Consider the following 9775-nt stretch of genomic DNA (forward strand, 5'->3'; position numbering starts at 1 on the left):
ATGGATATGTCCCAACAAATAATGCAAAAATCAATAATAAAGATTTTTAAATAAATTTTGTGGTTAATGTGTATAGCAAGTGCATTGAAATGCTTAGCTTTTAGTTTAACACACTTTTCTTCTTTAGAGAAGAGAGGCAGGGGAAAGCAATAGGAACAGTCTGATAGGTTCTAAGTTTTATACATACATACATACACACACACACACACACCCCAATATTCATTAACCATAAAGTATTACATGCAACTCAAAAACTAAAAATAAGAGAGAGACTTGGTGAAAAATCCGAAATCCCTTACCCAAAAAACTCAATGCGCAATTAGATCATCAAGCTTCATGTCAGATTGTTTTTCGTTTAAGAAAACCTTCTTCCAGTTCAAGTAATACCAATTTAAGTTTAAATACCTACCTTAAATATTCAGAATACATAATTTGGAAATAGAAAAAAACATAAACATAATCATACCTGGAGAGTGATGGCAAAAGTATTATATCAGCCAGAAAAACCTTGCAAAGAACAAAAATTCCACAAAATCAGTATTTTAGCACTTCCTGCAAAACCCCAAAATCAAAAATTAGAAAAATAAAATTTGATAACATAATACAAATTCGTATCTGTTAGAGTAGACTCCATTTAAATTAGAATAATTAGGTTTAGGATAAATACCCAAATAGTTCTACTTGATTTGGTCTTTGCTGCAAAAATGCAGGCATGGTGTTATGCACAGTAGACTTTTTCTTGCCGGTCTAGCAACGACCACTAAGACAACATGCACAATTAAAAGGTCCACCACTTCTCCAACAAAAAACCTACTTTACACAATTTTTTTGAATTATAATAAAAATAATTAGATTAAATGCAAAATTAAAACTCATATCAGAAAATGAAATTGAAATTAACCGAAACCCTAATTGAATTGAAGCCCTTGTTAAAAAAAGCCTCACTGATATTGAAATTAAACAAAACCCTCCCTGATTTTGAAACCTCAGACTCAGATTCTCATACCTTAAATTTGAGCATCGAACCTGAGAGACAAAGCCATGAAGATTGGTAATAATGGCAAGAAACAGTTCGCCGAAATTCCAACACCCAAAAACCTGGCTGCTTGATACTTGAAATCGAGTTTTTGGTTCGAGGGTTTAGATTAAGTGTGAGAGATTGTGGAATTGAATTTGTTGGTTTGAGGGTATGAAGGCTTGAGGGGTTTTGCGGTGGCTGTAGTGAGAGAAAAAGGAAGGGAGGGTTGATGGCAGTGAAAAGGTAAACGGAATAGAGAGATGAGGAGAGGAGAAAAGAGAAGACCGCATAGAGAGAAATGAAAACGGAAGGAAAAGTCGAGAAGAAAGTCTGAGCGGAGCCTTCAACAATGATCGACCCGTGGCAAAAAAGGGTAAAATCAGAATTTTTCTGTACCAAGCAAACAACAAAACGTGGGATTAGAAGAAACAAAGGGCATTTCCGCCATTTCACTGTTCACAAACAGTGAAAAACAGTGCCAGCCGAACCCAGTTTTAGTATGTAGACTAAAAAATATGCCCGCACTTTGCTGCGGGACCTTAAATGCACCAGCCTTAACTGCATGAATAAGACACATTTAACCTGATTAAATTAAATATAATCCTGAATGAACAGAGGGATAGATGAGCGACACATTTTCTTGATTTTTCTTGTAAAACTCAAAGCTTACTGTCCAAAACCAAATAATTGGTACCATTTACATGCTTGTGCAACATATGCCCTACACTGGAAAAACATCAAAAATCGACTCATTGACGGATTTTGTTTTACATTTTTATAATCAAATCAAGTGGCAGTGTAGCACGTAAAATTACAAACTTGAAGCAACCAGAGAGCAGAAATTAAGATGTACAGATATCCTCAAACTTGTAACATACTGTATGGAAGCTAACCGTAGAGGTTTGTGAAGCAAACTGTGGCATGAGTTGCAGTCAATTGAACAAACAGAGTCATTGAAATTTTGTATACTGTTAGTTTCTCAAGCAGCCTTTACATATTCAATCTCCAAAACCCACAATTTAAACAAAAACCCACAAATTTAAATGAAAAACTCTATAAAATCATGAAAAATTTAATAAAATCCAAGTATATCAATCACAAATTCGATCATACAAATCTCCACATCCAATAAGTCTAGAAGGTACCTAGCTTTGTTGCAAAATCGTATCTGTACATGCCAAAGTTCAAATTTCCTTGTAGCTGCCTTGATTCGATAAGTCCTGATTCAAGCAGACTTGATAAAAGGTTTTCGAAAATAGGAACAATATTGGTAACAAATAAGTTGGAAAACGTTTGCAAACAAAAGATATTCCAAGAAGCTCAAGCATTTTCTATAAAACTACTTTTACTAAATAGTTGGTAATGATTTAAAATGCTTGACCAAGAAACTAAAAGAGACGTTGCACAAAGAAATTATACATATTTGAAAAGAACTGAACCGATTGAAATTTTTTGATGGAAAAAACTGATGACAGGATTTTTAGGCTGATGACAGGATTTTTAGGCATCAATATTTCTTAAACCTAAAATGTTCGAAAAATTTTACATAAAAAATGTTTCATCAATACAGCTTACAATTTTTTGTCTTTGCATGTATTATGTTTATGAAATGATATATATTACCTAAGTTTCATAAGACAAAAACTTCAGAACTTCATTCATTTTATAAAATAGAATAAAAAAACATGACTTACACGTTTAAGGCACACTCCATTGTTGATATAAAGTTGATAGTGAGTTGATTCGTGGCTACCAACTGTAAATGAAAAATGTAAATGTTAAGTTATGTTACATGTTTAATTGTTTGGTAAATGCCAAGTTATGTTATTATGTATGATGGCTTGCCAAATACTGAATAAAAAAATAAACAGTAAAGAGTTAAAACTCAAAGTTGAAATTCCATCTTCTATGTCCAACTCACCTTTCTTAATATTTTCTGAAGAAATAAACAGAACTTTTCTTGTACTCTTCTTTAACCACTGCACTGAAAAATAAACACACATTGCTGTTTAAATATTAAAACTGAAGACCTTTAAATTCATAAGTTATCCAAAACTTAATAAGCTAGTCAAAATAGCATTCATCACGACAATAGCACTAAAATTAAGTTGTTTTGTTTTTGAACATTTTCTTAGTAATCAAGTGGAGGAAATCTGTGTTAAACTAAGCAGGCAGTGGTGGTTAATTTATGTTCTTTAAATTTATAATTTTATTAACATGTCAGTTGATCATTACTTTTTTAATTTGCTTTGGAAATGCGGTCAGATCATGTTGTCTAAAACAAATGTTAACATGTTATTGTAGAATATATTATAGCAAGGAGTAAACAATTTAACACTCGAAAACCTGCAAGCCAGTGGCTCCAAGACGGAAAAAAACTGTACAAACCCAAATCAACTAAGTTACAAAACAACTAAATATGCAAACAACATCAGTCTGTGTAGCGATCTAGTTTTTTATGTTGTAATTAAATTTAATCTCAAATTTTTGCCCAACAATGGAACCATAAGAGGTTGTGCAGCAATGGTGCACAACAGTTTAGTAAACACCATAAGAGAATGGGGATAAATTGAATATTAATACATACATATCTATCCGAATAGTAAAACTAAAAGAAACTAAACATGTAACATAATTCACACCAATAAACCATCATTCAATTTGAATTTTGAAGTAATCTGTCCATATTGCCTAAACTATTTAACCAAAAGAGGACAAATTTACTGGAAAAATTCTAATTTTTCCTAATATGCTAGTAGAGAACAATTTCTTACATGTTTAAATATATCCACAAAAATGGTTCTTTTTCCTTATGAATCTGACATGGACACCTGCAACTCCCCTATAGAAATAAAAAAACAACCTGAAAAATTAAAAGGAAATGATTAGACCCAATACTCTCTGATGAATTCCAACAAATTGAATAGGGGTTTAGATAAATAGGCAGAAATAAAAAAAAATGCATTCAAATACATGAACAAAAGATATTAAAACAACAAAAAATCAAGAGAAATCAACTTTGCAGTAAACTCTAGATCCCAAAACAAAAAAATTATTCCTTCTCTATCTCCTTAGCTAGCCACCACTCTCAAAATTCCTCAATCCCTTATACCTCACAAAGAGAAACACATGCATGTCCATTTCAGCTCAATGTTATGGTTTCTTAGTTTCTTACCCAAATTCACCAATTTGAATCAAATCTTTACAACACAAATGTGAAACAGATACACAAAACAATGGTTTTTTTTTGTTTTCATTCAAAGCATTGCATAACTGAGAAAGCTATATTTCTAAGAAAGATTAAACCTTTTTACAAAACACACTTACTGAAAAACCTCACATTTATAAAGACTGGAAGTTTTTGCTCTAATTTTGCTTCCTTTATCTGTTTAAAGTTAATTTCCTCTCTCTGTTTTACAACTCTACTTACACATATTTAGAACGATATTTACAACTCTTTTGCAAGAATCACATACTACAAAAATTCGAACCCATAAATCCGAAATTAGCAATGTTATTTCTTACCCCCCAAAGACATTCCAAGTCTTAAATGGTTACATTCATTAGTGAAGAAAGCTACACCACTCAAATGACAAAGATTAATAACCAGACACCCATCCATTTCTAAAGTGACCTCAATGATTCCTTCTCTGATAAAAAAAACAATTATGGCCTGTGCTCAATTTAAAACCACATTAACAATGTTAACATCAAATTACAACATTGTAGATCGAAATGATGCTTGACATCAAAGAATCTTAACGTATACGATAACGTTATATTTAGTTAATTTGTAAAATGATCATAACTTATTCTAATAACCTTAACGTTATACTTAGTATGCTTTGTAACGGTCCGAATTTCAATATAAACCTAATTAAGGAGTGTCTAATAACATTAAATAAAATTATTACTAATAACGTTAAGGATATATGATCAGTAAAATGATCGTAACGTTATACTTAGTATGTTTTGTACAATGATTTTAATAATCTTAACGTTAATTTTTATTCTACTAATGTTATTGGTTTATTAATAACGTTAATGAAGATTCTTGTTTTTGGCGTGGGTCAATGAATATTGTTTTGTTACGTCATTTTATTACTTAACATTATTAGTTAAATTTAAATATATAATGTTATGATAAAATGATTTAAACTTAATGTTATTGGTAACAGCATACTAAGTTTCAAAAAACAACATTGAACTTAACTAAGTTTGATGTGAGGATTATGTTGAATGTAAATCATGGATCTATGCTGTAATCTGTGCATGAGCTGTAATATGTGCATGACACACATCATACACATTTTAAAACAAACAATAACAATCACAAAAGAACCAATAGAGTGATGGCATAAAAATCTCAAGCATGTGGCATCATCTATCAATGAACAAAAATCAGATGCATCATGTATCGTAGAAGAATAGATAACTGAGAATTTCATTCTCAGAGTCACCACCACAACAACAAAGAATAGAAGCATGAAAAAAAACATGCAAAACACATACAATGTTTTTTTGCAGAGAGGTTGTAACACTGAAAAAGCAGCAGAGCAGGAGGAAAAAGAGAAATGGAGAGCAAGGTGGTCGCCAAAAGAGAAAACCAGAGTTATCAAATAGCAATTAGCACAAAATATCTTCTTAGCTCTCCTAATTTAATAATTTAGACTCAAAATAAATTCTATCAGATGTCTTTCCGGATCCATGTTTTGAGAAAGATGGTATTGTCCAAGGAGAGCGGGACTTTTCCTTTCTAAAATAAGGAAGCCAACAGCAATCATCAATAAAAGTGGGTAGAGAATATAAAATTCTACTTGTCTTTTATTGTGGCTTTGGTGGCTTTGGCAAATGGGTTTTTTGTTTTGTTTAAGGCAATGGATGGCAGCAGGAAAGGGGGAGAGCAGACAGGCAGCAAATAAGCTGCAGAAAAACAGCAGAAAAGCAGGAAAAAAAAAGCAGAAATTAAGCAAAAAAGCAAGAAATAATCAAATTGGACTCGAACTTACCAATTTTTATTCAAATAAACTAAAAAAAGGAGTTGGAATCAAACTAAACCTGAAATATATCATATATCCAATATTAAGTGCATACACCTATGAACTAATCTTTATATATACTTTAAAATAATACAAATCAATGTAATCTAAAATGTTATTATATTCAATACGGAAAATACCAAATTGTAAAGTGAAATCTAAAAAGTAAGACCTATGCTAGACATCTGTATTATATAGCAACTTCATTTCCATCAGAGAGTACACATCATTGAACAAACTAAGAAGATACATGTTGTAAATCGAGAAGCTTCCTCTCAAGATCTCTAATAGCATCATGTCGCTCTTGAATTTCGGCCAGAGTGTTCATTATCTACAATTTGATACACAATTTTGGAAATGATCAATCTTAATCAGAAAATTAAGTGTTTCACCAACCCAAGTTAGAAGAGTTAGGAGCTTAAAATTAATTATTCAAGATGTCAAAAAATGTGTCAAGTTTGTGAGAGAAAGCACAATTTCGATAGTAAAAAGTGCTTATTTGGGGGCAGAGAATAAAAAAGGAAATTTGACAAACCTGGCCTCCCCCTTGTTCTTGGATTGCCTTCTGGAAAATTTTGTTCACTGCCTTCTGTCTCGATTAATCTTTCAATTGTCTGTACAATGTTAAACAAATAGAAAATGAGCTTTCACAGCGGTATAGATATACCGTAATTTCAACAGTGCAATAAGTTTTACCTCTTCATCAGCTCTTGCTCCCGTCACTGACATTCACAAAATGCAAGAGAAATAAACTATAAAATCAGATCATGGAAATTCAAGTAGAAGCTCCAGAAATAGCAACCACTGATGAGTGGCAAGTGAAGGGTTCAAACCTGTAAAAACTTGCCTCTCGACAACATCATGATACTCTTGATGGATGATGTCCCTTAGAGTCTGCATGTTTTAAGTTCAAAATTTAGCGATGAAAGAAACAAAGATTATGAGATTAAAACAAAACTGACCAAAAAGGATACAGACCCAGCAACTTAAAAATCAATTCTAATAAAATTGAAAACCTAGTAATTCTGGCAGTCACTGTACGACTGAGAAAACATCAAAAACCAAAATCAAACGCCAAAAATCCATAAACTTAAAATATGAGTTTTATTAATCGGATAGTGAATCAATAAAATACCACGAATGCTGGTTAAAAAAAAAAAAACTTGGTACCAAAGGATTGCAAAGGATTGCTTTGTCATAGAAAGTAAAAGAATAAATTGAATCAGCTGAACATGCTTCTTGCCAACCAACAAAGTAAAACACAAGGCAACAACCATTTCTTTTATCCCATTTGTCCAACACCAACCCGCATTTCAAACAAAATGGAAGAGTTTAATAACTAATAACTTGAGGCACTTTCTAATTGTCAGCTAGCATGATAAGGACCATGGATAATTTATTGTGTTCATTTTCCTGCCATCTTAAGTGACCAGAAACTGAAATTTCTTATCAAATGTGTTAATGCTGCAATATATAAGATAACGGAGAAAATTCCAGTGAAGATTGGTTGAGGAAATTGACATCTCAAAATGAAATCTTCTAAATAACATCTCAAACCATAACGCAAATCAAATGCACCAAATCTCACATCAAAAAATAAATTATACAAATTGACATAATAGTAGAAACCCAACAGAGATTTTAGAGAGAGAGAGAGAGAGAGAGAGAGAGAGAGAGAGAGAGAGTACCAAAGGGAGTGAGATATGGTTGTACCTGGAAAGCAAAAAATAAATTACATAAATTGTCAAATAGTTAAGCCCTAAAAAGCACCACTGCAAATAGGATAAGAAAATTGAAATTAACCCTAATAAAATTAGGAGAGAAGAATATGAAAAGGGAATACCTTTCGGCCCCTTGAGTTATTGGAAAAAACCCCAACATAGCAAAAGCCTCCAACTCCAAAGACTGTTGTGGGATTTTAAAGAGAGCAAGAGAGAGAGAGAGAGAGAGAAAATATCAGAAGAAATAAAGCAAGAGAGGGGGAACCAAAAGGGGGAAGAAGAAGCGAAGCAGAGGAAGAAAGAAATAAGGGAAAAAAAGGACAACTGACATTAAGTACGCAACCATATACTTATAATAACAACTAATCAAATAGAACTAAAAAAATATGGAGGAATCATATCAGTCACACTTACCAAGTATTGAAAAGATATCATTTCGAGCAACAAAGTCAGTCTCACAGTTAAGTTCAATAATAGCAGCCTTGTTCTAATTCTGAGCCTGAGCCAGCAAGCCCTCAGCAGCCATCCGAGATGACTTTTTCGACGCCAAAACCTTCTCTCTCCTCCTCAATTCCTTCTGAGCAGCCTCTGCATTTCATTAAAGAAACCGACTTTGATAAGGATTCAAAAAAATATATCCACACACATAACCGATTCAAATTAGCATAAACAAAAATGGGAAGAAAGGGGTTCTGACCAATGTCCCAATTGCTATCAATGAGAGCAACCTTAACGTCTTTCACACTGGTTCACTCCCATAATTATGTGGTTTTATTCGCATATTCAGACTTCAAAATAAAATCTGGCAGTTGTTTGCGCTTGTAAACAATTTCTCTTTACAAAACTACATAAATTGTAATGACCTAAGAAATCAAAATTTGATTAGGCATTAGAAACAATGTTACCTTTTGGAGAGAAGGATGCTCAACCAAATGAAAACCCAAATTTAAAACAACAAACGAATGAGAATCTGACATTATAAAATCCGTAAGAAGCGCGTAGTGCGTCTAATTTAAAAAGTCTCTCACACATATGTAATTTTTTTTTTTTAAAAAACACCTTGATAACAAAGGACTGCAAAGGATTGCTTTGTCATAGAAAGTAAAAGAATAAATTGAATCAGCTGAACATGCTTCTTGCCAACCAACAGAGTAAAACACAGGGCAACAACCATTTATTTTATCCCATTTGTCCAACACCACCCGCATTTCAAACAAAAAGGAAGAGTTTAATAACTAATAACTTTAGGCACTTTCCAATTCTCAGCTAATATGATAAAGACGATGGATAATTTATTATGTCCATTTTCCTGCCATCTTAAGTGACCAGAAACTGAAAATTTCTTATCAAATGTATTAATGCTGCAATATATAGGATGGCGGAGAAAATTCCAGTGAAGATTGGTTGAGGAAATTTCTTTTCATCGCATACAGACAAAACAATATAATATCCATCATACCTTAACAACAGAGGCTCCGGTAGCAAACTTTTTCCCCAATTTCTTTGAAGCATCACTAAGTTTGACACCTGAATTGTAATGAAAGAAACCATGTTAATTATGGTAGGAACAAAATAAGAATCTCCAAATAGAAAGACAAACAAAAGGCCCCAATCTAAAGAACAACGATTTCCTAAAGCAAAAAACAAAACAAAATTAAACACGACGACAGGAAATTCGTAGCTACAAACAAAATCCCCAAAATCATGATAACAAAATTTAAACAAAAAACCCATTCATAAATAAAAATTTACATTCCTAAACCCCTATCTCCCTCTCTGCAATGCGCATGGCTCCCATCGCCTTATCTCTAGATTTTAATCCCAGCCTTGAGATGGGTATTTCCAACTTTCGACACCCAAAGGGCAAGCCTCATTGAAAATGGACCAAAGCCCATCAAACAGCTGATGGCTGGCCCAAAAATAGTGTATGGAACAGCCATTATTGCAGCAGTATATAATCTAATCAAATTAGTAAGAAAAACATATGTTCTCATGCA

At 32.7% G+C, this 9775-nt stretch overlaps 1 protein-coding gene across 2 annotated transcripts; it reads right to left on the reverse strand.

Moving 5' to 3' along the window:
• Nucleotides 1-672: 672 nt before the first annotated feature.
• On the reverse strand, nucleotides 673-8705 carry LOC108171335 (putative syntaxin-131). 2 transcript variants are annotated; one of them, XM_070817335.1, is made up of 13 exons: nucleotides 8476-8705; nucleotides 8193-8366; nucleotides 7901-7962; nucleotides 7746-7770; nucleotides 6891-6951; nucleotides 6754-6779; nucleotides 6593-6671; nucleotides 6308-6388; nucleotides 3793-3881; nucleotides 2940-3002; nucleotides 2713-2774; nucleotides 1007-2238; nucleotides 673-810 (listed from the first exon to the last, which is right to left on the reverse strand). In XM_070817335.1, exons 2-8 carry the CDS (start codon nucleotides 8211-8213, stop codon nucleotides 6351-6353), a joined length of 312 nt encoding a protein of 103 aa, XP_070673436.1. In that variant the 5' UTR covers nucleotides 8214-8366; nucleotides 8476-8705; the 3' UTR covers nucleotides 673-810; nucleotides 1007-2238; nucleotides 2713-2774; nucleotides 2940-3002; nucleotides 3793-3881; nucleotides 6308-6350. The 2 variants fall into 2 exon arrangements, with proteins under 2 accessions (XP_070673436.1, XP_070673435.1); XM_070817334.1 differs by lacking the exons at nucleotides 673-810; nucleotides 1007-2238; nucleotides 2713-2774; ... (1 more) ...; nucleotides 3793-3881; nucleotides 6308-6388 and having other exon boundaries at nucleotides 6503-6671.
• Nucleotides 8706-9775: the final 1070 nt, after the last annotated feature.

This window comes from Malus domestica, chromosome 17 (genome assembly GCF_042453785.1).
Source record: "Malus domestica chromosome 17, GDT2T_hap1".
In the NCBI taxonomy this organism is placed as follows: Eukaryota; Viridiplantae; Streptophyta; class Magnoliopsida; order Rosales; family Rosaceae; genus Malus; species Malus domestica.

Excerpts from the sequence above, each read along its gene's own strand:
- LOC108171335 (XM_070817334.1), bottom strand. The coding sequence starts at position 8,213 with ATGATATCTTTTCAATACTTG. Across the intron at positions 6,952-7,745 it reads ACCATATCTCACTCCCTTTG|ACTCTAAGGGACATCATCCA; the intron begins GTACTCTCTCTC and ends TAAAACATGCAG. Across the intron at positions 6,780-6,890 it reads CGAGAGGCAAGTTTTTACAG|TGACGGGAGCAAGAGCTGAT; the intron begins GTTTGAACCCTT and ends TGTGAATGTCAG.